Source organism: Phyllostomus hastatus, unplaced genomic scaffold (assembly GCF_019186645.2).
Source record: "Phyllostomus hastatus isolate PE091 unplaced genomic scaffold, TTU_PhHast_1.1 phas_scaffold_585, whole genome shotgun sequence".
In the NCBI taxonomy this organism is placed as follows: domain Eukaryota; kingdom Metazoa; phylum Chordata; class Mammalia; order Chiroptera; family Phyllostomidae; genus Phyllostomus; species Phyllostomus hastatus.
Window position 1 is genome coordinate 2,144,040 of NW_025334037.1, and position 27,981 is coordinate 2,172,020.

General features: G+C 37.9%; 1 protein-coding gene across 2 annotated transcripts; it reads right to left on the reverse strand.

The window, feature by feature from the left end:
* On the reverse strand, positions 1–27,981 carry RNF141 (ring finger protein 141). Of its 2 annotated transcripts, none has more exons than XM_045825577.1 (6): positions 27,866–27,981; positions 19,060–19,250; positions 15,914–16,022; positions 13,696–13,877; positions 9,159–9,266; positions 1–3,274 (listed from the first exon to the last, which is right to left on the reverse strand). In XM_045825577.1, the coding sequence occupies exons 2-6, from the start codon at positions 19,200–19,202 to the stop codon at positions 3,124–3,126; spliced, it is 693 nt and encodes a 230-aa protein (XP_045681533.1). In that variant the 5' UTR covers positions 19,203–19,250; positions 27,866–27,981; the 3' UTR covers positions 1–3,123. The 2 variants fall into 2 exon arrangements, with proteins under 2 accessions (XP_045681533.1, XP_045681532.1); XM_045825576.1 differs by having other exon boundaries at positions 27,871–27,970.

The window sequence follows — 27,981 nt, forward strand, 5'->3', positions numbered from 1 at the left end:
TATTTTATCAATTATTTTTATTGTCCAGTAGGGTAAAAAGATAAAACAAGTGAAAGTCTGCTGTAAACGGTTTATATTGTACTGCCTTTGTGTTGTTCAGCATGCATGTGGGTGATCAGCTGAATTTCCTAATCCCCATGTAGTTTCTCATTCCAGGACAGAGCAGGTTAGGCTTGACTTAAATGAAGAAAGCAGTTAAGGTACAAATTCTTTGAACTGCCTTTTAATGAATCCAACTTCCCAATGTTAAAAATCACTGAACCAAAAGATATTTTCAAGAAGCCTCATTACACAGATATATATTAAATAAAAGAAAATTGAGTCCAATTTTAAATGAATTTGCATCACAAACCCCCAGGGCACAGTATAAAATAGTCCTTTAAGGAATATAAATGTTTAGTGTTTAAGACTATGAAACTACATAAGAAGAAAAGTCTCTTCAATTAACTAAAATTTACTTGAAAAAGATGATTTATTGCACAATATTATCAGTTTATCCTAAGAATAAAACAAATACTATTACTGTCAACTTCTAAATTCAGTACACAGTCAAATCCATTTTCTTGAACTAAAGTTCTATAGCATTATAATGAGTAATCCCTTTGTTACTGGGTTAGGGAAGGGAAAACTTTGTAACATAAATTTCTTAGAGTTCATGAAACCATTTTACAAATCATAGAAGGCACATTATATTTCCTATCATAGTAAGTGCATTTAAGTACCTCATAATTAAAAAGACAAAGCTATACAAATACAAAAAGTATACATTTCATCCATTAAACATATTTACAACTTTTATGATTAGTTATTATAATACAACATACCTAATATTCACATGTTAAGAATTATTACCCAGTTTAATGGAGTGAACAAAAACTGCTCATTTATTAGATAAGGCTAAGTAAGAATAACATTTTATATTTCACAGTAGGTGAGTTAGTTTCTTGGAGCTCATGATGACAAATAAAAAGGTTTGGGCATTATTAAGTTGCTGTGCTTACTGTTAAATAATTCATTGAAAGGTGAGAGATTCTGAGGGATAAAATCACTAGCTATTCCTGGGAAGGATCCAAAAATCTTAAAGCAACCCTGTTCACCTTCAGAAACAATCATAAATTAGGCAATCTGAATTGGACTTAGCAAGTCTAATCCAAAAGGACAATTTAAAATCTTAGAGCTAAAAAACATATCAGGGGATCATCTATGCCAAGGTTTTAAAAATATGTTCTCTGCTAATGCTCCATGGAGGAGAGTCAGGGTACTGCAAATATAACTTGAATTTAACTTAAAATTTTTTTTTGGAAAAAAAAGTTAATTTAAAAACCAAGTCCCATCATACAACTGTGTTACTCACCAGATTCTAATATACTGCATGTCACCAATGCATTAATACATGTTTTCACTGACTGACTTTATAATATTTAGTATAATAGTATATGAAGTTTACATAAGGAAATTTATACTAATAAAACATGAATTTATAAAGGAGTATGTGGTGTGTGCACATGTGTACTTGGGGGAAAAAATTCTAGTGCTGAAATAAAGTGTGAACACCACAAATGAAGTCCAGTTTATAAAGTATGAACCTACAAGCCAGAGGAAGGGACTTTCTCAAGGTCACACAACCATACAGTACACAGCCAGGTCAATATGACAGAGCTCAGGACTTGGCACAGATATCCATAGTGAGTGCTAACTTGGTACTGACCTGCCCCCATCATGAATGTCCACCAATTAGTTACCAGTATTTTGGGGGTAAAAGTCAAGCCACCTTTGGTCAGACATCAAAAATGAATTATTTAATTTGCATGCCTATTAAAATCCTAGTATCCAAGAATTCTGTCATCAATAAGCAGCAACCTTAATTGTATACTTTGGTACTTCAGAAGATATTTGCAATTTACAAAGAAGTCAGGTAAGTTACATGGAATATTAACATTCTTTTCAAAGGAGACATCAGGCCCTAGTTTTATTACATGCTGAAATGACAGTGTAACATGAAACAAAAATTTTACTTTATAAGCAAACATTTTTAAAAAGATGGTTGAAGTGACATTGAACATTATAATTCCATTATGACTATACTCTTTCAAAGTATTTCAAAACAAGTAGAATGAAACAGTAAGAAAGCCAAATTGTCTCCTAGTTTTCAGAGGTGTTTTTATGTGCATATTGTGAAAAGGCTACATCCTATTTTCTTCTCCCTTAATCTAAGAAAATTGTGGTCTTGGCCTCAGAAAGATGCTTTCAAGTTAAGAAAATGAAAGTACCATAAACCAATATTGAATGATTTTTCATAATTTGGACATGTAAAATTTAGGATCTGGGATGAAAATTTTCTTCTGAAACTCCAAGACGTATGAGCATTTTCCAAAGCTATGTAGAACAGTTCCCCAGCTGTGGGAAAGCGTTTCTAGAGCAGTCAAGAAGATTCCCCATCAGAAATCCATTCACATGGCAAAGCTGCACCTGACTTTATATAGTCTTTACCCAAATTACACAGCATGGGGGGGAAAAAGCTTTTTAAGTAAAAACCATGTAATTCTGAAACACATGACTAATGTTATGAAAGAACTATGGAATTTTTCAAGTAAAAATTATTAAAGGAGCAGTAATTAACCACAAGGGGGCATACATACTCCTTAGATTCCAGCAGAAAGACTAATTTAAGTAGTAACATGCACTTTGATGTATTCTACATTTTCAGTCATTTAAAATTGTCTCTCAGTGGCTACAACTTTTTAGCATTCATGGTTTATTTTAAACCCACCTAAATAGATTTCAGAATACTCCTACCCTGAAAAATAGTAGTGCTTCAGAAGCCTCTGGTAATGTTGTGGTTACCTCAGCAAAGTATTCAAGAGCAATTAGTTCTAATATACTATATTAGAACAGGTAAGTAATAGGAAAACACGGTCTAAAACAGTAGCAAATTTTAGTTTACCATAAATGGAAGACATGAAAAGTTTATCAAAAGAAATGGGACAAACTGTCGGAAAAGGGAAAAAACGAGAGGGTGGGGAAAAGTGAGCTCCCTGTGCCTGTGCCACGCATCCCTGCATGCTTTCTCCATGACCCAAGTGTCTGGAGCCCACAATAGCAACAAAACACCTCGCCCCAAGGTCATGGTCTATGAGGCTGGCCAGCCTCATCAGCCATGTTAAGAATATAGTTAGCCATGTCATCTTCAGTGGGTGCATCTGACACCACCCAAGATTCATTTGCTCCAGTCATCTGCAGGCGACAAATAGGGCAATTCCTGTGTCGGTCACTCCTGTTAGAGAAGTCAATTAAAGAACAGTTTTTCTTTTTCTTTTTAAAACAGGTTTGTTTGAAAAGTAATACGTGTACATGGTTTTTTAAAAAGTAAATAGCATGAAAGTACACAATGAAAAATAAATCTCCCCCTCCATCCCAGTCTTTGATTCTCACCCCCAGGGGCAAGCACCACTACCAGCCTGTTATATACTCTTCTAGAGATAGCCCAGGCATGATCAAGGTTGTGTGTACACACGCACAGCTGCTCTTTACATTTTTTTAGATTTTTACTTATTTATTTTTAGAGAGGAGAAGGGGGAGAAAGAGAGGGAGAGAAATATCAATGTGTGGCTGACTCTCTTGAGCCCCCTACTGGGGAACTGGCCCACAACCCAGGCATGTGCCCAGACTGGGAATCAAACCAGCGACCCTTTGGTTCACAGGCTGGCACTCAATCCACTGAGCCACACTAGCCAGGGCTGCTTTTTTCTTTTTTTAACTTGTCAATATATCTTGTAGACCATTATGTACCACTATGTTAGAACTGTCTATACTTTCAAACACACACTGTATGAACAGGCTACCATTCTTTTAACTAGTCTCCCAGGGAAGAACATTTAGGTTTTTTCCTGTCTTTTGCCACTACAGACAATGAAATGGAAGTATTCGAGGTTTAAAATAAAAGATAACTTTTTACACACAGAAGAATTTTCCTGACAGGAAAAGAGCTTATATACGATCACTTAAATAAGATGTTTTCCAAAGGATTTTTTTTGTCTTGTCAAACATTATTTTGGAACTTTCAAAAATACCATATTTGAGCCAGAAACATGTCATGCAGGGAGAATGTTTTTCTCTTCATCTGTCAGTGAAATCTGAGACCGAAGTAATTAAATTATATCAACTGCTCCTTGGCTTTTGTGCAAAAATTAAGAAATCCATTCCAAAGACTAAATGTGAACACTAGAGCTGGTATACACCCTGTTACCCAGTTTCATTTCTGGCTCCTCAGAGACACTTCACAAGATAATGTGTGTGCTCTTCTGGGCACAAACGCCACAGTTTAAAAAAAGTCAACTTCTGCTTCCAGCCAATAGGGACAGACTGGATGGATATCAGATGACAAAGGACAATCATCCCTGAGAGAGGGGAAGCGAAGGAGATGAGCCCTGTAACTGCCCCAGCTCACTGCCTTGAGAGCTTCCCAGCGAGAGGAAGCAGGCGGACTGGAGGTGGAGCTCGGCAGGCTCCCCTCGCTGAAGGGACAGAGCTGAGAATCTCAGGAGGCTCAGGCAGCCAGCGTTCACAGGGCGGAGAACTGGTGTGGAGAAAGCTGCACAAAGGGAAAACTCCCTCATCTGTTGAAGGTTCCCCTAGTATATGCAGCAGTGTGTGCATGTGAGGAGGCTACCTGATACTGAGGAATCACCCAAAAGGATTTGAGGGGAAAGTACCCAAAGCTCACGAAGGACCTGGGACGCTGCCTGTTCCCACCAGCCAGACTGGAAAACCTTGTAACTCACAGATCATCGAGGACTCTGAAGGGCCTCGCCCCATTTGTAGGGCATAATTCGTTCTAAACTAAACACTGCTCTGGTCCTGCCTAACAAATCGTAAAAGCAAGACGCAAAAAGATCAAACCGTTTCCAAGTAACTGTATTTCAGAACAAAGCTCAAGAATATTTATAGTAATACAAAAATTTCAGTACCCAAAAAGGTAAAAATCACAATGTCTGGCACCCAATCAAGATCTACCAGCCATAAAAAGAAGCAGAAGAATACAACCCAAAATGAAGAGGAAGACCAGTGAAAGCCAATCCAAAACTGACACAGATGTTAGAAATAGCAGAGAAGAAAATGAAAGGTTATGATACCCATATTCTACATATTAAAAAAAATACTAGAGGAGTACCTGAACAACAATTAAAAAAGAAACTGTCCTTCTCTGGAGCATTTGAGACCTTGCTTCTTGGCATTGTCATCAATTTAGCTGAAATAAAATCTTATATAACTTTTCTATTAAAAACATAAAATACATGGAGCACGGGCTGGGAACCAAAGTGTCCCAGGTTCGATTCCCAGCCAGGGTACATGCCTGGGTTGCAGGCCATAACCCCCAGCAACTGCACATTGATGTTTCTCTCTCTCTCTCTCTCCCTCCCTTCCCTCTCTAAAAATAAATAAATAAAATTTAAAAAAAAAAACATAAAATACTAGAGGAAAGCTCAAACGCGTAAGTAGAGACATAAAAGATATTTAAAATTTCAAATCAAAGTTTTAGAGATGAAAACACCGTATCTGAAGTAAAAAACACACTGGATGGGAATTAATGGCAAGTTAGACACAGAGAAAATGACTAAAAAAATTTAGAAAAGGACAACAGCATTAGTGAACTGCGGGACAACTTCAAGTGGTTCAATGTGTGCAGCTGCCGTCCCAGAAGGAAGGGGAGAGAACGGAAAAAAATATTTGAGAAATAATGGTGAAAATGCTTCCAAAACTGATGATACCATAAACCTACAAATCTGAAGAACTTGATGAACCCTAAGAACAAGGAATGTGAAGAAGAAGGAATGTGACTACTTTGAGGCACACCATAATCAAATTGATCAAAGCCAGGCAAAACCAAAACAACAACAACAACAACAAACAAGTATCTTAGAAGCAACCAGAGGGAAAAAAGGCACAATAACCAACCACACAGGAGAAGAGATAAGGATGAGAAATTTCTGATAGGAAACAATGAAAGAAAATGAGAATGAAGCAACATCTTTAAGTATTGAAAAAAATACTATCAGTCCAGAATTCTATATCCAGAATAATTATTTTTGAAAAATGACATTCAGATATTCAAGAAAATCCTAAGCAATCTACAAAAAAGCTATCAAATAAATGAGTTTAATAAGGTTGCAGAATATAAGAACTAAAACACAAAAACCTATTACATTTTTATATACTAGCAACAAATAATCATACATTGAAATTTAAAAGTACCATCTAAAATAGCATAAGAAATATAAAGTATGTAGGGATAAATCTGTCAGAGGTAACGCAACACTGCAGACTACAAAAATCAATAAGAGAAATTAAACAAGACTTAAATAAATGGAGGAAATCTGTGTTTGTGGATTGGAAGACTGGGTATTGTTAAGGTAACACTCTCCAAACTTATCTCCAATCCCTACCAAAATCCTTACTGCTTTTTTGTAGAAACTGACAAGTTGATTTTAAAACTCATATTGAAATTCGAAAGACCTGCAACAGCCAAAACAACTTTGAAAAAGAAGAACAAAGTTTGAGGATGAACACTTCCTGATTTTAAAAGCTAGATAATAATCAGGATACTGAGGTATTGGTATGAAATAGACAAATAGATCAATGGAAGAGAACAGAACCCAGAAATATACCCACATGTATTTGAACAAATGCTTTTCAACAAAGGTACAGAGGCAATGTACTGAAGATAGTCTTTTCAACAAAATGTGCTGGAGAAATTGGAGCCACACGCAAAAAAAGAATTTTGATCCATACCTCATACTATGTTAAATAACTAACTTAAAGTGGGTCATAGAGCTCTCACAAGATAGACAAAGATTTCTTAGATATGACACTAAGATCACTCTCCATAAATCACAAACTGATATATTGAACCTTGTCAAAATTAAAAACTTCTACTCTTTGAAAGGCATTCTTGAGAGAATGAAAAGGCAAACCACAGAGTGGGAGAAAGTATTTGCAAATCATGTATCTAATAAGGGATATATATCAATAATACTTAAAGAACTCACAAACTTTGAATGACACTTCACCAAAGACAAATAGATGGTAAATTAGCACATGAAAAGATGCTCAACATCACCAGTCAGCAGAGAAATGCAAATTAAAATCACAATGAGATACCACTACACATCTAAAGAATGGCTAAAACTGAAAGGACTGACCAAAATAAGTGCTGACAAGGTTGTGCAGCAACTGCAACTCTTCTTCACGGCTGGTGGAAGTGTAAAATGGTACAGCTACTTTGGAAAACAGTTGGCAGTTTCTTAAAAAGTTAAACATATGACAAGTATACCTACCACGTGATCTAGCCATTCCACTTCTAGGTATTTACCCAATAAAAAAACCCCAAATGGATGTCCATAAAATGACTTTCCCACAAATGTATATAAACGATTTATTTGTAAATGTATTCTGGTGAGTTTGAAAACTGCCATGATTTCAAAGTCATGATGATAGTAAATGGTATTTATTCTACGTAATGTGATAAAAAAGTATTTATGATTTCCTATCAATGATAATATACACAAAGATTTCCGATTCCTATTACTGACTTCATGACAGGTACTAAACTTTTTGGGGAGAGGGAAATGTTCTGCATCTTGATTGTCATGCTGGTTACATGGTTGTAAAAAATTGTCAAAATGTATTGAAATATATTCATAAAATGGGTGCATTTTATTGCATGTATGTTAGTTATGCTTTGTTAAGTTGCTTTTAAAATAAAAAATTTAATAGATATTGCCAAAATGTACTCCAAAGCAGTTGTACCAATTTATATGCTGACCTATAATATATAAAAGTGCTTAGTTTCTCCTCAGGCTTGCCAATACTGTATGTGCTAAAACCTTGTCCTTCTTATAAGTGAAAGTGGTTTTTGTAATATTGTTTTATTTTTATTTATGTCATTATAAGGATAACTGTCTTTCACCTGATATTTGAAGAAATCTAGATTTTATACTTTTGGATAGATGGGCAGGTTCTGAAAAAAAAGTAGGGTTTTTAACTTCTAAATTTAGAGACTGAATTTCCATTTATTTTAGCAAAAGAAACATTGTCAAAATTTTTAAAAAAGTTTAAAAAGGGCTTTATTTGTAGTAGCCAAAAATTAGAAACAACCCAACGTCCATCAACAGGTGAACGGATTAATAAACTGTGATATAGTCATACAATGAATACTATTAATAAAAAGGAACTACTGATACAACATGGGTGAATCTCAAAATAATTATATTGAAAGAAATAAGCCAGGCAAAAATAGAGTAAATATTGTATGATTTCAGTTATTAAAATTCTAGAAAACCCAGACTATTTTAGAGTGGCTGAGAGCAGAGCAGCGGTTGCCTGGGCACGGGGAGGAAGGCGTGGGAAGGAGACTCTGCCCTGGGGCACAGGCAGCTCCGTGGGCTGCCGGACTTGACCACGGTCTGTACTGTCGTGACAGCTTTTGTGCGTGTCCACATGTCAAAATATATCCAACTGTACTTTAAATATACGTAGTTTACTGGACACCAATGATAAATTCTCCTAGATGTGATTCTTACTTTGTGAATTAATGAGCTTGACTAGCTGATCTTTCAAGTTCTCTCCAGGTCCAATTATGCAGGGGTTCATATTATTTCCACTAATCTTGTAGAAAGGCAAAAATGGGAGCATGCGATTCTAGACTCAAGTTAGGCACAAGTCTCCTTAAGCAAAAGTAAACTGCCAAAACTAAAATACATCCTCACGTTTACATTTTTAACGATTTGGAGGGATGCCATAAAATTCAAAGTACTGTCCTGGCTGGTGTGGCTCAAGGGATGGAGCACGGGCCTGCAAACCAAAGGGTTGCTGGTTCTATTCCCAGTCAGGGCACAGGCACATGCCTGGGTTATGGGCCAGGTTCCCCAACTCCCCTGTAGGGGGTGTGCAAGAGGCACCCGCACATTGATGTCTCTCAATGATGTCCCTTTCTTTCTCTCTCCCTCCCCCCCCTAAAAATAAATAAATAAAAAAATCCAAAGGACTAAAGAACAAAGTGTCTTATACTTAACTACAATACTTTTGTATTTTTTGGAGTTTATTAATTTCTATGCTCCCATGTGACCTTTGCTATCCCATGAAGATAGCAGATAACTTACCATTTATCAATGCACTTCTGACAAAAGCTGTGAGCACAAGGCAAGATGTGGTCGGCTCGCCCATCCATACAGATACAGCACTCCTCCTCATCGGTCAGCTGCTTCACCCTGCAATGAGAAAACTGAGCTGGAACTACACTTTGCTGTCATTATAGTTTAAACTTTATTTCCATTGACTTAAAAAGCATCATCAAACATCTATGTGCCCTCAGATAAAGCAAATGACATGCAATATCAGACTAAATCAGCATACTTTTCAGGGAAGGTAATTATATTAGGGAAGAAGTAGTAAGGGGCAAATTTCATATAAAAAGACTGGATGAAAGATACATTCTGCAATGGCTAAAAGAAAATATGGACAAAAACTGGAAATATGCAGGTCTTTCTGAAAACAACTTAGCCCATTTAAATCATATTAAATTTATATAAATGAGTTCAACCAATACATGATTTATACACCATGCAGGACACAAAGCTCTCTAGTACATGGACTTTGCCTTCAGGGTCTTCCTGTGCTGATGCTGATAATGAGCATACACATGAAAAAACTGCTTCATCTCAACTATTGGGTGCTACAGGAAATACAAAGGAGAAAGAAAGCAAAGTCTCTGTCCTCAAAGAGCTCTTGAAATGTGTGCCGACTCCTCCACTCCCGCCACAGCTGCGAGTGCCCTGAGCAAGCCCCGTGCCTCTGCATGGGCTGCTTTCCTCTCCCGGGACACCTGTGTGAGCTCAGTAAACTCCAACCTCAGCAACTCAGCTCTAAAGGTCATCTCCCTGTTCTCAAAACCAACATTTGCCTCAATTAAAGAACTAAAATACTGTATTTCAATTGGCTGTTTATTGGTGAGTCCACATAATATAAACTATAAGCTCTCTGAATAAAGGGAGTCTGTCTTTGGTTCTCAATAAATATTTCTTGAAGTGATTTTAATTTGCTTTATCCTTTGTGCTGTTCTGTAATTTTTAGGTTTTCCTCATCAGGCATGTATTACTTTTTTAATTACACAAAAATGGAATGTTTCAATGTATAACAACTAGACTATAAGCTTAAGGGTAGAAGCTATCTCTAACCTGTTTTTAATTCCCTGCTGTATTTATACTACTATATATAAGACACTGAGATATCACTTTAAAATACATCAATTTGAACATAAAACAGAATATAAGCAAATGTGCATTGCAGGTAGTAAGTGCGAAGTAAAAAAGGAGGAAATGAGTACATTTCAAACTTGTTGGAAAGATGAGGTAGAAAAACGACAGCATTTGGACAAAGAACACACCAGGTGAATAAACAAAGCTGCGGAGGCAGGAAAAACACTGTGTGTATGCAGCAAGGAGCCTGGTGTGACACTCCGGGAAGAAAATGAAGAGAAAAGGTTGCTTAAATATGGCAGAGATAACCTGATCCTTGAATATCAAATTGAAAAGTTTAAGCTTGTTCTGATAGGCAAACTACAATCAGAGTTTGGTCAAGAGGAATGTAAACCCCCAGTGAAGTAAAGCTCTAGGGAGACTGACTGGAAGTGCAGCGTGAGGGACAATCTAGAGGGAGGAAAACCAATGGCATCCTCATCTCAGCGATCCACTCGAGAGGTAGCTGGGGACTGGTCTAAGAGGTGTTACCAAAGACAATCATCAGGACCTGGTAAGAGACTAAATGTTACGCTTCACTAATAGGGCGAAATAAGGTAGCCACTGAACTGAAATCGAGAAAGTGAATGAAAACCTAGAGGGATGTGGATCTAATGTATTTGATTTTTTTTCCTACATAATATTCATTTCAATGTTTAAGTGCCTTTTAGGTGCTACAAACTGCCAGACCCAGAAGAATTTGTGGTCTCTGCTTTTGAGGTGCTTACAGTTTACATCTAAGGCTGTGGACTTGGGTGTTGGCAGCAGAGAATGTAACTGAATCTCTAAAGAGTGACAGAGTTCTCTGAAGGACAGAGCTTAAAAGTGAGGAGCAGAGAGCTGTGAAGAGCAGTGTTCTGGACAGAGGTAAAAGAAAGAACAGGAGACACAGAGACAGCCAATGGAGCCTGTCATGTGTTGTTTTGCTACCTCCCCTGCGGTGCAGTGACCAGAAGAAGGAAGAAGAGTCTATAGCTTTCTATCAGAAGAAGTAGAGCTCTTCTATAGCTCTACTCGTCCTTGTTGGACCACCTGTGGAGCCTTCAGTTCCCTATGCTCCCTAACCTGAAAGCCATATTGACAGATCACCCAGGAAAGCCTCCAGGACCCAGAAAAAGTGTCATATAAAAAATGGCTGAAGGAACTGGGGACACTTATCCTGGAGAACAGAGGCTCAGTGGGAATTTGATTAATCTTTTTAAATATATGAAGGGCTGGAAAAGAAAACAGACTTTTTTTGGTGGAATTCCAAAAGGCACTGCCACTGAAATAAGTAGACTATGGTAGTGATTTACTAATCATGACAGGTAACTCCTACAGACATACTAGTATGGGCCAGGTACTATTCTAAGCATTTTACATATACAACTCACTTAACTCTCTCAAGGGTCCTATGAAGCAGATACTATTGTTATCACCCTCTTTTAAAAGATGAGAAAAGCAAGGAAAGGGAGTTTAGTAATTTGTTCAAAGTCACACAGTTAGAAGTATAGCCAGAATTTGAACGCAGGCAACTTAATTCTAGAGTCTGTGCTATGCTGCCTCAAGAGAGCCCGATTCTGGCCATCCCAGGAATACAGCACGAAGGGAAGGTGTCAGAGCAATCAGAACCATCTGTGTAAGAAAAGGCTTGCTTCTCTGAGGCTGTGAGTCCCGCGTGACTGCAGGTTTCAAGTATAAGTTGGACTACCACTTGGCTAAATGTCATCAGTAGAATCTCACTATTCAAAGTGTTCTTCATGAATCAGCAGCAGTGACACTACCTGGAGGCTTGGTAAATCTCAAGCTCCTCCTCCAAACCACTATCCAAGTTGAGGAGGCACTGAGGTACAGGATCTGTATGCACCAGAGTAATAATGGCAGCATGGCTGTATTGCCAGACAGGCCAGAAGGTGAATCTCAGGCCAATTTCTATGTGATTTAATGAGTTTATACATGTAAAGTGCTCACTAGAATGCCTAATATCCTGTAAATACACGATAAATGTAAACCACTAATAGTAATATGCATCAAATGTAAGGCTGAACCAAAAAAAAATACCTCTTAAGATCTTCAACTTGAAAAGTCTAGTTTGCTATTATCAGGGTATAAAACAAAAACAAAACCCCAAAACTAAAAGAACATACAAAGGCAAGGAGCAGCCCTACTCTGATCTGACCCTGAATTTTCTAGTCTTGAGGGCGCTGTAAAAGGAAGAAAAATCTTATCTCCTTCATTAAGATGATTGCAACAAGAAAAAATTATTTATTTTCATTTCATTTGCTACCATAGAGCTTAAATATACTGGTGAATACTATTCTTGGCTTTCAAAACACTGTGTATAAATAATCATTTTGAAGAGGGAGAGAAAAAAAAGCAGAAAATCAGACATTTGTCTTTGAAAGATTACCTTAAAAAACACAGGAAAGATAAGCCTTAATGCTGCCTATAATGTTCTGAAACTCATTTGGCATTTCAGTAACATCTGTACAGCCCAAACTCAGAAAACCAAACACTCCTATTATAAATAAACAAAATGATAAATGGAAAATACAATTTTACTAAAATATAGTATTTGGAAACCAGTTGGTTGAGAATAGACCAGAGAATGCAACTGGAGCAATAAGAGAGAAATTCTTATTAAACATATCTTTAACTTTAAAGTAGAACACACCGACAGTACAGGTTTCTGCTGTCTACCCTATATGACAATAAGACAGGATGTCAACATGTCTGGACGCATGTAAGGCTTTCCAATGAGGGATTTACCAATTTAAATTATGGTCATGGTTCTCAAATGGCAACAGGTGGGAGCTTTCACATGCCAAAAGCAGTCCAGAGAAGGAAAAGCAAGTTGAGATAGGACAATAATGTATCAGGCCTGAGTAAACAAGCACCGTCACAGAAACCTCTGGCTGACTTCACTTCCTTCTGGTGTATGCGATATGTGCATCAACCGCTTGCTCGCTCCTGAGTGTACTGCCAAATGCTGGAGCCAGTATTTACAACCTGAATACTCCAATTGCATACTTTTAAGGAAATTGGAATGATTTAGCCATTCTTGGACCTAATTTCCTACAGGGCTCAATTGTCCAAGAACCTAAATATCTATTACAAGAGGGGTATTAATGACAAATCTTTGGTCATTAAGTGTAAGCCTGTGGAAAGGACAGCGGATTCATGGAAACGGGGTTGACAGAAATATTACCTGATGGGAGTCACTCTAGCTTTTCTTTAATTTGGCGCTCTAACAGTGTCCTCACGCACAGAATAAGCCAAAAGCTGATCTGGGATATTATATCAAATGAGACAAAAAGTAATGTGATTTAAGATGCGACGAAGAGCACCAGCAAAAATATTTATGAGAGTTTAATAGCTTGCATATAAGAAAATAAGAGAAACATGGCACTTGTGTATTGTATACCTTCCCATCCAAAGACTAGCCTGACAAGATGTCACAGATGATGAGTTTTCACCAGGGTCTTCAGAGGTGGAGCTCTCTGCCAATACTCCCGCTGCCTGACTTGTGATGTCTTTATAAAGCTGAAGAAACTGGTACAAATTCATGATCCGCGATGCTTCCACAATGCCACTGCCCTTGTTAATCTAAATATAAGAAGAAGAAAAAGAAAAAACAAAAAACAACCTCAATAATTTCTCTGATCAGTTTTTCCCCAAGATGAGGAACAAATACCTAGTAAAGCATCTTAGGAAATACAAGTTTTCCAGGTCTGCAAAATACCCAACAAGAGAGCAAGAATCTGAGCAAATAAATGTCATGTCCTCTACATTTATGGGGTTTAAAGTAGTAAACAAATTTATGCTGTCTGATACTCAACCCTGTAGAGTTGATTAGGCATCATCTTGTTTACAGTTGATGAGATCAGACAATTTCCCCAGACTTAAGAAATTAATTTTTACTTCTGGTCAAGATGGAGGCACAGGCAAGCACAGCTCACCTCTTCACACAACCACATCAAAATTACAATGAAACTATAGAACAACCATCACTTGAATTATCAGAAATCAAGTTCAATGCCACAAGATTCCATGTTGTGAAAATGGCAGAACCATTGCTAATAATCACAACTGATTAAATTTTGGGATGGTAAGATCCATATAGACATGCAAATTTGTAATATTCTTTGTAGTAGAAGACTATACATGGGGGTGAGAACAAATAGAATTAACGGTAATAGGAATTTATGGATTACAACATAGATTTTCAGAGCTGAAGAACCTGGGCCAGTCTTCCTTTGGTACTTCATAGTTCAGAAGATTTTAGGGAATAATTCACCCAGACACGGTATTTAATAGCAAAGTTTATCAAACTGAAACTATTATAATCAGAGGATTCATGCAACAAGTATTTACTGACTACCTCTAATGTTATAGGTAATATGTACACTGTTCAAGGCACTGGTGATGTAGTGTGTATAACAGGAAAAAACCCTGCCCTCATGGAGGTTACCCTGTAAGTAGGAAAGACAGACAATAAATACACACTGGACAGGAATAAGTGTTATGGAAAAGATTAACAGAGTTGAAATGCTGAAGGGTTGCAGGGAAGGCCTCACAGAGAAGGTGGCATTAAAGAACTGAAAAGAGTACAAGAATGAGCATATAGATGTTTGGGGGAAAAGACCATTCCAGGCTGAGTGGACAGGAAGAGCACAGGCTGCAGGCAGAAGTGTACCTGGCAAAGAGCACAAGGAGGCCAGCAAGGAGCCCGGGGCGGCTGGAACAGAACGAGAGAGAGAGGACTGGGAGAAGATAAGGTTAGGGGGTGAGGTGGGGACAGGATGTACAGGACACTCTGCTGATCATGACACAAAAGAAAAAAGTCTCCTTACCTAGGTATGGGTTGTGAGGCATGGACCTCAGGGCACTCATGAATGCCCAATTTACTGTCTATATGCATATGGATGATCTTATGCATATGGATGGATGGTTTCAGAGCAGGAGTTGGGATAGGGAAGGACTAATAAAATTTGTTCCTTCATTCACCAAGGGCTCAAAGGGGTTAAAAACCATCTATTGTAATCAACCCATGGATGGATAAGACTTCCAAATACTCTGTGACAGCTGCCATTATATTTTTTAGCACAGTTGATATATTCAATTATCTAAAATTTAAAGTTGAACTAAGAGACAGTATACTGATGGTGAAAGATTCATTCCATAATGAAAAATTACTAAAAGAAAACAAAAAAACAAACCTTCTAATAGATTTTAAAATTATTATTAAATAAATAAAACCCAGTGTTCTTAAAAGAAATGACCTTCTGAAATAACTTTAATTTTTAAGTAGTCATCTTAGAGCTAAGTAGGGTGTCATCTTAGGATTCTATAGCCAGCTAAATCCAAAAAGACAGGTAGAAGGTATAAGGGTGAGAGTTTACTACCACCTTTCTTGATTATAAAAATCTCTGCTATATGGTAATTATATAACCAGTGAGATTCAAACAGTTAACCTGGAAGGCAATAACAGTATCAAAACTGTTTTATATAACTTTATAAATAAATGTCAGCAATAACCAAATTATAAACATTTATTTTTACCACATTATATTATACTATTAAATGTGGTCTAACCACCAAAACAGTTTAAACTCTGCACTGGAAGTGCCCATCACCCTCACCTTGGTACAGATCACCCGCACAACCACTTTCCAAAAGGCAGAGGAGTCAGACCCGGGCTGTACCTCAAAGAGAAGATGTTTTTGCTGGCCAGAAGCCACTTTAGCAGTTCTGAAAAGAAACAAACACATTTTAAAAATTTTATGAAAAGTCATATAAAATAATGGAGCCATGAAACCAGAATCAAGAAACACTTTAAAACAGAGAAGGCAATTTTAAGAAAACACATGAAGACTAATGATTATAATAATTAGATTCTTTAAAACACAGGGATAGAGTTTTGATTAAACATACTATTTAATTTCCAAAGTTTTTAAAGTCATCAGCTTTATAATAGATTGATATTTATAAATATTTTTGCCATATCTAGTATCTCAATGGTCTTTAAATTTTTAATAGACATCAATGAAAAACATGTCCAAGGAATTAGGAATTTAATAAAAGAAAAACTAAGCTGGTTTTACTTACCCACATTTTAACTATTGCCTCAGATGTACATAAGTTGTGAAAAAAATCTTGCTTTTGGTTGAGTCCTTATTTAAGCAACAATACTAACACATCACTTTAGAAAAAGTTTATAATTTGGACTGTATCAAGAAAATGATTTAGAGACCCTTTAAATATAGCTTTACTGTCTTCCTCTAGCAGAGTAATTTTAATCTAGAGAGCCATAGGGTTCTTACATACAAATATGACTTTTAGAGGATAATTATCATGCCGTCAACACCAATTTAAATCAGTTCAAAGACAAACTTCAATATTCCTGCTCCCTTCTATCACTGCTCACATTTCTCCCTGAGCACCACTGGGGATATCACACTCAGAACTAAGTGACTTACAGCCAAATAAACTGAGGCCATTGAACATTAAGCAACTAGCCCCAGGTAACAAAACCTGCCAGGGAATGTAATTCAGCTGTGCCAGTCCCCAGCTGTTTTCTAGCTACCAAGCCTTCTTCTGCATAGGCTTAACTTTGTTTCTCAAACAGCACTGCACTTAACGAATGCCCAACTCTGACCATGAAAAGTGGCTGCAAGAACCAGATCCACACAGAAAATCTGTGGGCTGGATAAATGAGAGAAGATATTCTTGACCATTTGTTCTCTATTACACAGTAAACTTAGCTTACGGATACTTTCACAGGACATATTTTATTCAGAATCTTTAGGCAAAAAGGCAAAGTTTTATATAATAGACTAGGTTTGTATAAGCTTTAAGACTCAAAAGGGATGGCAAATGTCACTGACTACTATTCATGAGTTGAAACAATAGACATAAAATCATTCCATTGTTATGATACTATTAAATTCTCAACCCAATTTTACTCCTTAAGAATATGGTCCCAGAAGTAAAGCCTCAAATACTACCATTTGGTTCATCTTTAAAAAAAAAGTAAAATGCTATTTTTAAAAACCAACAACATTTTTATTATAAAAGATTAAACAATACACATGCAGTAAAATGTCAAGTCTTCCTCGCTGCCCTCCTTTCCACCAACTCCCCAGAGGCCCAGTATGTAGCCTCCTAGTTCATTTTCTATATATTTACTTACATGGGAGGGGGCCCTAAAAAAACCCCCTAGATTATCTTTCAGAGGGCGGGCCCCTTCCAGTAAAGGCTTCCCTTGCTAGGTGAGTGTCCAGGAACCCACCTGTATCAGTGCACCAGCTGGTGTTGTTGTGAGAGGCTGTGTTCAGCTTCAGTGAATTTTTTTAAATAAACAAAATTCAGTGTTCTTAAAAGAAATGATCTTCTAGGATAACTTTAACTTTTAAGACATTCTTTAATCTTCATGACTAGGTAAAAATAATAAACTCCAGTCACGTCTATAAAAAATTGTATTTTCCTCTATTTATCTAATGTGTTCCGTATGGCCAAGTATGTTTCTTATCAACTAACAGAGCTATCATGAAGCTTAGGGAGCAAGTTCATGCATCTTACCCTAAACTATTAATAGGAACTTTAATATAAGTTTATATTTATGTTAAGTGGGTCCAGACTGCCTGGTGATTTTGATTGGCTTTTCTTGGGGTTTAGAGAGGTTAAAGTGGGATAGTTAAAGTAGAAGAGTGAAAAAACACTTTGGCCTTAATGAGAGCTGGATCTGCCATTAATACCTGGGCAATCATTTTAGGCCTCAGTTAAAATGTGCAACCCTCAGCAAGTGCCTTGCACATAGCATGTGCTCGGTGGAGGTTAGCTAAATTGAATAGACTGAAGAGGGAACCTCCTTTAAGATCGCATTTAAAAGGCAATGCCCTAATTACCGGTACCGTATATCCCAAGGGAGACAGAAGGTTTCCCTCTCTCTCTCTCTCTCTCTCTCTCTCTCTCTCTCACACACACACACACACACACACACACACACACACACACGGATGTAGGGATGTGGGTGCTGCTAGAGAAAGATTTAATAGAGAGAAGTGACATCTGCTCACCTGTCACTAGGGGAGAAAACACACATAGAAAAAGTAATATTTTAAAACCATAACAATCTGAGGCCATTTAGGGACAAAGAGCCCGGTGTATTTTAATATCTTCTATAACAGATCAGTATAAAAATTGACATAATAAAGAATAAACTCACAAACCCAAAAGACTAAGTTCTATAAAATGTGTTCCTTAAGAAGAGAGAAATTTATATTCCATTTTAAACATCAATCTAGGCAAGAGTTAAGCAGAGATTTAAGGATGTTGGCTGATTAGAAAGTATTAGTAACTAAAATGTCTTATTCTTCAATGATAAATGAGTTATTACTCTATGTGCATTTCTCTGGGCTCAAAAGAAGGGTTTAGTGAACAACCACAGAAGACTTATTTACTCATTGACGGATGAGTGCCTGAGTGCCCCGGGCCACCCTGGAGCCTTTCCCCAAGGGTGCTAATGGGCGTGCTCTCTTTACAGACCCCTTCAGTGCTTTCAAGCAAGGACCAATTTATCTGCCCGTGCTTAAAATTTAATTTTATGGTCCTTCAATCTCTTTTGTTCCTATTACATAGTTTAAAATAGCCACATAAAAAGTCTTATAGTAGGTACTCAATAAATATTTGCTCACTGCTGCTGAAAAGTTCTGGTGACGTCTCAGACAGTCGTGACTCGAGGGGCATACATTTAGGGGAAAATACAATGAAAAACAGCAAAGCTTACACATCGTTAAGTTCAGCTACTCTCCCGAGAAATTCTTCGTAAGTTAAGGAGCCACTTTCTCGAACCAGTGTGACGTGTTTTGCTACTTTTTCTGGTAACTTGTTAAGAACCAACTGCGTCTGATCCGAAATTTGCTGTCCCATGATGAAATGTCTTTTCAAATCCAGAAAGAGTGTCGCTTCACATAGTTTCTGTCAAATATACATATATATGTTACTTTTATATATAATATAAAAACAGCAACATATCCACCCCTTCAAGAAAATCAAGAAAAACTAAGAATACATTTAAGTGAGAGAGCTCAGTAAAATTACACGGCCTAAGGTGGAATTTATTAAAAATATATTTTAGAAGTAAAGATATATATTTCTATTTTTTAAAATCACATAGCTAAATGAGAAAACAGGACTCACATGATTGGAAGGGTGATGAACCTCTAACTCCTATAATTCTGCCAAGTAAAAACCATTATACAGACACACACGCAGAGGCACTTAAGTGACTGCACTTAATAAGAAATGTGTTTACCTTATAAAATTCTTCTCAGAACACTTCCTGACTGCTTACAATGTGTCTGACTCAAACTAAAGGCCTTCCACATATTATCTCATTTATTTCTTACAATGGCCCTAAGAGACGGGCACTATTATATGACAAGGAAATAGAGCTAAGTGACTTATCTGAAGTTAAACAGATGGTAAGTGGTTGAAGTGAACTCTGAACTCATGTTTTTCAGACTCTAGTGCTCATATTCTTAACCACTATGACATACTACAATCATAACATATCAGCTAAAAACACTTGTTGTTCAATTACTTTATAAATGTGCAACTTCTTTTTAATTGTAAAATATATGTAAAACATTGCTTGGTTTGAAGAGCCTAAGAAAATTAAAATGTTAGATAATTTAACCACCTCACACTTTTTGCTTAAAAAAAAAAGACAGCTCTTTTGCTTTTCAACTCCTCTAGATGTTTTTGACTTAGAATTTATGTAACTTGTTTTCTAAATATAAAGGTGATATTTTAGTTAAAAGGCTGGATCATACTTTAATAAACCTATCAATACAGATCAGTAAGTTATTGAAATGACTTAAAAATTTAACCTCAAAACATTTATTTAATAACCATAGTCAGGTAGACCAGTTGAAGTTGTTAGTAATCAAATTGAGATGTCAATTGAGAATATTCAGTGTTATCATGTGAGAGATAGCCCACATACTAAAAATATCCAAATCAATAAAATTATTGGTGAAAATAAAGTGTCTTTTATTTTATGGAAAAAAATATGGGCTTTTTGGACAACCCAAGAGTAACAATTTCACAGAAAAAATTTTGCCAGAAAACCTACTTTATTATTTAAGAAAAAATTAAGTTATAACTAAATATAAAATATGTAACTTTAAAATACAAAAACATTTGCAATAAGAATTCTTAGTAACCATAAATATGCAAATTTTGCTTTGGGTATTAAAATTTAAGGTACTGTATTTGAGACTTACTCCTTTAGTTACATTAAAAATACAGGAAAATTACAATTGTAATAAAAAAAGAGAAACTCAACAGTGAGTTTTGAATCTGAGCCTACCTGGCAACAATAAATATTACATTATAGAGATAAATAACAGGAAGTTGTTGAGAAAGATCCAAGCCACTAAGAAAAAATCTCCGAATGTAAAATAATAATTTCAGATATAGCCAAGTAGATTGACAGCAACTATATCCAAAAAGAAACAAAGATCTTAGGGTATTCAATGGGTACTCAATGTTAGTGGTTTCTGAATTTTAAAGACTAGTAAAATTTCAGAGCACCCTGGCTGCACATTTATTCTTATTCTAAGTAAAGAGAGTTTTCAAAAATAAACAAAAAAATCCCCAAAACTTAACAAAAATTTAAAAGGAACAATTTATAACCGGAAAAGTGGAAGGATATATTAGAATAATAGTCCTTCCCAAGAAGGCAGTAAGCTCACACTCACATATATGTACTACATATATGCACATACACTAATGCCCACATTTTTCTTGTTCTAACCCAAACTTGTGAAACCATCATCAGGAGCCAATGCTTATAGACCATTGTTTGGGAGCCACTGTGTTAAACGTCCTTTTTAAAAATTAAATTCAACAAGCACCATGTGCTTAGCACTGTGCTGTGTTCTGGGGGTACAAGAATGAGTGAAAGAAACATGGCTCTTGCCACCATGAAGCATCTGATTTGGTGGGCAAGAGGCAGACAATTATGCCAATAGATATGCAACTACAAAATGAAAGTGCTAAGCCAAACAAGGACAAGGTGCTACAAAAGCCTATAAACGGGGGACCTGACCTAGTCTTGTGTCAGAGACGAAGTCCTTGGGTCTACAACATTTGATCTGAGATCAGTCAGAGTGAGTCAGAGAAGAGGGTTAGAGGCCTGGTGAGGGGAAGACATTGCAGGCAGAGGTCACAGAAGGTGCCCAGCACAGGAAGGAGCATGGTGGCTTTGAGGCATCAGAAAAGGCCAGTTACTAAAGCAGAGAGGCAGGAGGAAATGGAGACTGGCGCCAAGAGAGGGGCTGTTTACCATTTTTCATTGATGGCCCAAAGACAAGACTGCATGCCTGCCCAATATGTGGATGACTAAAATTGGAATAAAGAATGTACACTGAATACCAGAATCAAGACTGAAATAGATACTGATCTTCTGAAATGAAACAAATTACATCAAATAGGACTGAAAGTTAATCCTGAACATGTCTTGAAAAGCCAACTGCACAGAAACACATAGGGAAGATGTGCTAAAAGCAGTTAAAATATAAATGTCTGAAGGTGCCAGTCAAAATAAGGCAACAATAGGGGCAAGGAAGATGTTAAATGATCCTAAACTCTTGTTAGAAGCAGATGTTGAGAGCAAGAGCCTAGTCCCATTGTGCTCTGTATTGCGTGGACCACAGTGAAGTTGGCGATCAGCTCTTAGCAGTCACACTCTTAAAGGTCACCTAATCGTTTGAACATATTTGGTAAAGTATACAACATGTTATTGATCTAGAAAAGGAAACAAAGCAGTTTATTCTTTCTAATCACAGTTCAGTAATGACATGGAGCAACATGATAGTTTTGTTGAAATGTCTGAAGAGGTTTCATGTGGAAGAGGAAGTGAGATTCATTTATATAGTTAGAGAGAACATAACAGCCAAGTAAGTGTAAGTTAGGCAGGTTTCAGGTCAATGTAAGAAATTCCCTATCATCCATAATTATCCAGAAGTGTAATTAATGTATGTGATCTTTCATTAAAAGTGTGGAAGTGTTTCTTTTCTTTTCTTTTCTTTTTAAGATTTTATTTATTTTTAGAGAGAGGGGAAGGGAGGCAGACAGAAAGGGAGAGAAACATCAATGTGTGGTTACCTCTCGTACGCCCCCCACTGGGGACCTGGCCCAAAACCCAGGCATGTGCCCCGACTAGGAATTAAACTGGCAACCCTTTGCTTTGCAGTCCCGTGCTCAATCCATTGAGCCACACCAGCCAGGGCAAAAGTGTTTAAATATAGATTAGTAAATTCCCACCTAATGAGAGTTTTAGAGAAGGCTTGCTTGGGTGAGAAGTGGAGTAGGTGACCTGTAACCTAATATTTTACTCCCAAAGTGAAACTTAAATTCCCTCTAGCTTTTCCTGTATCGATCCAATCTAAACACAATAAAAGATTTTAACCAACTAGACTGAAAACTTTAAATTATACTTACATTACTTAACAAAGAAATAAAAATCAAAGTTTTGAAATACAGCTTGAACAATGCAAACACATGCAATGATAATTTAATCAATGTGCCCATAATATACTTCAGAGAAGCCTTAGCTACGTATTGAATTAGAAAATGGTCCTTTCTATTTCTGCATTGTTTTTATTTGGTGCCCTAACTTTGAGTGACAGGTTTAACTTGAGGCAACATATTAATTTGTTATCCTCTAATTGCATTTGGTATTTGGCAAACCTGATTATTACAAACCCCTCTGGTTAAAAGGAAACACTATCTAGAGAAGAGCCTGGAACAGTGGTTCTCAACCTGGTTCAGTGGAGAGAGCCTGGAATTTATGGTTCACTTTGAATACTATAAAATAATGAAAATATTAATGTTTACCACTAATACAAAATATGACTCTGTGACCTATTATATGCAATATAAAACCACACCCAAGGGTGCATCTTCACAAAAACCATCTGTTGAGGCCATCCTCCAGTCACCCGACATGGGTTTTCCAGTGTCCCCCTTTGGGGGCTCTGCACATTCTTCTATCACAGCACACATCAGCTAGGACACTCGACCACGCCCTTCTGTGAGCTTCTTGAGGATAACAGCTATGTTCTCTCTTTTGGCAGATATATAAGCATACAATAAATGTTTATGAATGGATACAATAAATATTGTTGACAGCTTTTTTTTTATTATTTGCTCAGTATTCTTTTGACTCTTGTTCACCTATTCAGATATCTACCAAGACTAACAGAGAGAAGCCGAAGTTCAAAAAAAAAAAAAAAATGGAGACTTCTGGCCAAGATGGAGGCATAGGTAGACACACTGTGTTTCCTCGCACAACCAAAATACGGACAATAATTAAAAAAAAAAAAAGCAACCAGAACTGACAGAAAATCAAACTGTACAGAAGTCCCACACCAAGGAGTTAAAGAAGACACAGTCATCCAGACCAGTAGGAGGGGTGGGGTCAGGCAGCTGGGCAGAGAGGACTCCTAGCAAGGCGGGAGTCCTAGCTGGTGGACCCAGTGAGGCGGCCAATAGTGGAGGGGGGTGTGCAAGGCTGCAGCAGACCGGCGAGGTGGTGGATTGCAGACTTGGGGGTCCCACATTGGCACACAGATAAACCAGGAGGAACAACTGGGGAGCAGGATGGACTAAGTAACCCAGGGCCGTAGCTTCGGGAAATAAAGCCTCAAACCACTGACTGAAAACACCTGTGGGGGTTGAGGTGCTGGGAGGAACTCCCAGCCTCACAGGAGAGTTCGTTGGAGAGACCCACAGGGTTCTAGAATATACACAAACCCACCTACATGGGAATCAGCACCAGAAGGGCCCACTTTGCTTAGGGGAAGCAGCGGAAGTAACTGAAATCTGGCAGACAGCGGAGCAAGGGAACCAGGGGTTCCCTCTCGGACCCCTGCCCCACATACAGCGTCACAACCCAGCAACGTGGGTTGCCCCACTCAGGTGAACACCTAAGGCTCTTCCCCTTACTACATAACAGGTGCATCAAGAAAAAAAAATGGCTCAAAACGAAAGAACAGCTCAAAGCTCCATAAAAAATACAACTAAGCGACGAAGAGATAGGCAACCTATCAGATGCACAGTTCAAAACACTGGTAATCAGGATGCTCACAGAATTGGTTGAATTTGGTTGCAAATTAAATGAAAAAATGAAGGCCATGCTAAGTGAAATAAAGGAAAATGTACAGGGAACCAATAGTGATGGGAAGGAAACAGGGACTCTAATCAACGGTGTGGACCAGAAGGAAGAAAGAAACATTCAACCAGAAAAGAATGAAGCAACAAGTATTCAAGAAAAATGAGGAGAGGCGTAGTAACCTCCAGGACATCTTTAAATGCTCCAACAAGAATTATAGGGGTACCAGAAGGGGAAGAGGAAGAGCAAGTGGAGAAGTTATTTGAACAAATAATAAAGGAGAACTTCCCAATCTGGCAAAGGAAATAGACTTCCAGGAGGTCCAGGAAGCTCAGAGAGTCCCAAAAAAGTTGGACCCAAGGAGGAACACACCAAGATACAGCATAATTATATTACCCATGATTAAAATTAAGGAGAGGATCCTAGAAGCAGCAAGAGAAAAGGAGAGTTACCTACAAAGGAGTTCCCATCAGACTGACAGCTGATTTCTCAAAAGAGACCTTACAGGCAAGAAGGGGCTGGAAAGTAGTATTTTAAGTCATGAAAGGCAAGGACCTACATCCAAGATTGCTCTATCCAGCAAAGCTTTCATTTAGAATGGAAGGGCAGATAAAGTGCTTCCCAGATAAAGTCAAGTTAAAGGAGTTCATCATCACCAGGCCCTTATTATGTGAAATGTTAAAGGGATTTATCTAAGAAAAAGAAGATAAAAAATATGACCAGTAAAATGTCAGCAAACTTACAATCATTAACCACCACACCTAAAACAAAAACAAAAACAGAAACAAAAGCAAACTAAGCAAACAACTAGAACAGGAACAGAAATACAGAAATGGAGATCACATGCAGGGTTAGCCACAGGGAAGTGGGGGGGGGGGAGAGAAGGGGAAAAGGTACAGAGAATAAGTAGCATAGATGGTAGGTAGAAACTGGACAGGGGGAGGTTAAGAATAGTATAGGAAATGTAGAAGCCAAGGAACTTATATGAATGACCCATGGACATGAACTAAAGGCGGGGAATGTGCAGGGTAGATGGGAGTGAAGAGGGGAAAAAAGGGACAACTGTAACAGCACAATCAATAAAATGTATTGAAAAAATAAGTAGAAGAAAAAATATAAAATTGTAAAAAATGTATCAGTCAATTAATTTGTAAATTGAGAGGTATTCATTATTTGATGTAAGCAAAAAATACTTCCTTCTAGATCAGGGAACAGTATTTCATAGGAACATAATTTGCAAACCAGTGGCATAGAATTCAGCAAAAGACAAATTTCTGGCCAAGATTTCTCAAAGTACTAGCAGCTCTCATACTATTGTGCCACCTATAATGTAGTCCTTTTTAGCAAGATAATAAATAGTGTGCTTTCAAAAAACATTTGAAGGATTTTAAAAAGAAAGAACTATTTTGAAACATAAGAATATCAAGGATTCCAAAAATGCTACATTCTCTAGAGTCTAGTGGGTGGTAACATTCACTTGATCATTTCTTTTTCTGACAAATGAATTGTTGTAGTTCAAATATTCTTTAAATATATAAAATCACACCAAGGACAATTGGCAAAAACCAACCAACCAAGTTTCCCGCCCCCCCCCCAAAAAAAACCTCCATGAAAATTTAAACCATATCCATTCATAAGTCTGAAAGGGCAAGCAGATGGCTAGTTCACAAGTACTGTAGTATTTAGAAAACCCCTCCAAAAGCTGTTCTCCATGAAATTTTGTATCAACTACTTTACTTACAAAAAGATATTTACAATTGAAATAACCAATTATTTTCATGGTGAAGTGATTTAAAAGTCAGTGATAAAAACCAAGTACTAAAAAGTAGGTCCCTAAGGATACACTTTTATTACTCATTGCTTACTTAAACTCTAGATCTGTAAGATGTTCTGCAAGACATGAAATTAACAGCAGTTATAATAGATACATGGTGAAACAAGTCCAACTAGTCAGAGTCACTTACAGGGCCTAGAATGCCGGTTCTAGGCCCAAAGATCTTAATCAGGAGACAACGTTTATAGAAATAAAAACTACAGCAGGATGGACAGCACTTGGAGATTAAGAATACAGAATTGTGGCCGCACCAGTGTGTTTACTAGATACATATTTGGAAAAATACACTAACTAAACTTGTAAGAACCCTCTCTGGATCTCCCCTGCCTTTTGGGGAGGAGAAGGGTTAAGGTACTTGTGTTAGGTGTTTGGATGTGAACTAAGAAATAGCAGGCTATACACATCAAATATACAGATTACTTACACGAAATGACAAAGTACATATTTTGGAACTCAACAATCATATTCTAAAGAAATTACTTAGAAATGGCAGCCAGGTGGCATTAAAAGAAAGGAGAAAAATCCACACTATTTTTGAGTTATGGATTCAGAAAGCATCACTTGTTGGAGAGGTGACTTCAATATAGCAGTGAATAATCTATGATCGTTGGTCCAAGATGAAATTTTGAATGGATGGAGCTCAATTTACCGCAAGAATAATGGGCGCGAGGGCGGAGGAGTGGAAAAGAGTATCTTTACGCAGAAAATCTCAGAATTAATAACCACAGGCAACTTTATAAATATGCCAGAGGAAAGAACTGACTCACTTGGCACTGTGAAGCTGGACAGGGTCAGAATACGGATATACACTGTAAATAAGATGAAAGATCTGGGGATGAATTTGAATAATAGTAAGTCCGCATTTTGTAACCCGATACAAGTAACACAAGAAATCACCCAGCGCTAACACAGAAGACTTCCATTCCAAGAATCATTACAATGATTAAAAAGGAAACGTATCGCCTCATCGGTCTCAAGACAGTCGGTTCAACAAGGCAAGCCCTTAGAGAAGACGGGCACCCTGAACTAATGTAGAAATGGAGAGGCAGCTAAGCTAAGTAGATCGACTTGACCTTTTCTGAGTTACCGTCACACGGCAGAGGGTTTCTGATCTGGGTGCGGCGGGGGCTCCTAGGGTTTTTAACAGCACTCTTGTGTTTACTAAACACACCAGCCACCCTCGCCGCCCCAGCCCCTCCTGAAGCGCACTTGAACTTTGAATTTTAACCAACAGCTAGCCCACAGACTGCGCAGGCGGCAATATTCAAATGCGGTTCCGGACTTGAGAAGGAAAAACTCTGTCCAGCTCCCCCAGCTCCTTCCCCGCCCCACAAGCAGGACAAGCCAACTCCCCACCCTGGGCCACTGGAAACCGCCAGGTTAGGGATGGTGCGTCCACCGCAGGGCCTTCCAAGCCAGCTCCGCACCCTAAGCCGGGGCCTAGAAAGGGCGGCAGGGCGGGGCCTGTGTCCCCACTGAACCCCGGCTAGGCTGTCGAGGCCCGGCCGGTGCCTACTCCCAGCCCGAGGGTCGTGGAGCAGGTAGGAAGGGAAACGACGAAAGGACTGCGCTGCACACCTCACCCCAGGTTCAAGGCATCGCGCTTCCAGCGAGACAGGTGCCGCCCTAGCCGGCCACTCAGGCCCACAGGCGGCGGTGGCTGCGGCTCTGCGGGAGAGTGGGTCGCACGGCAG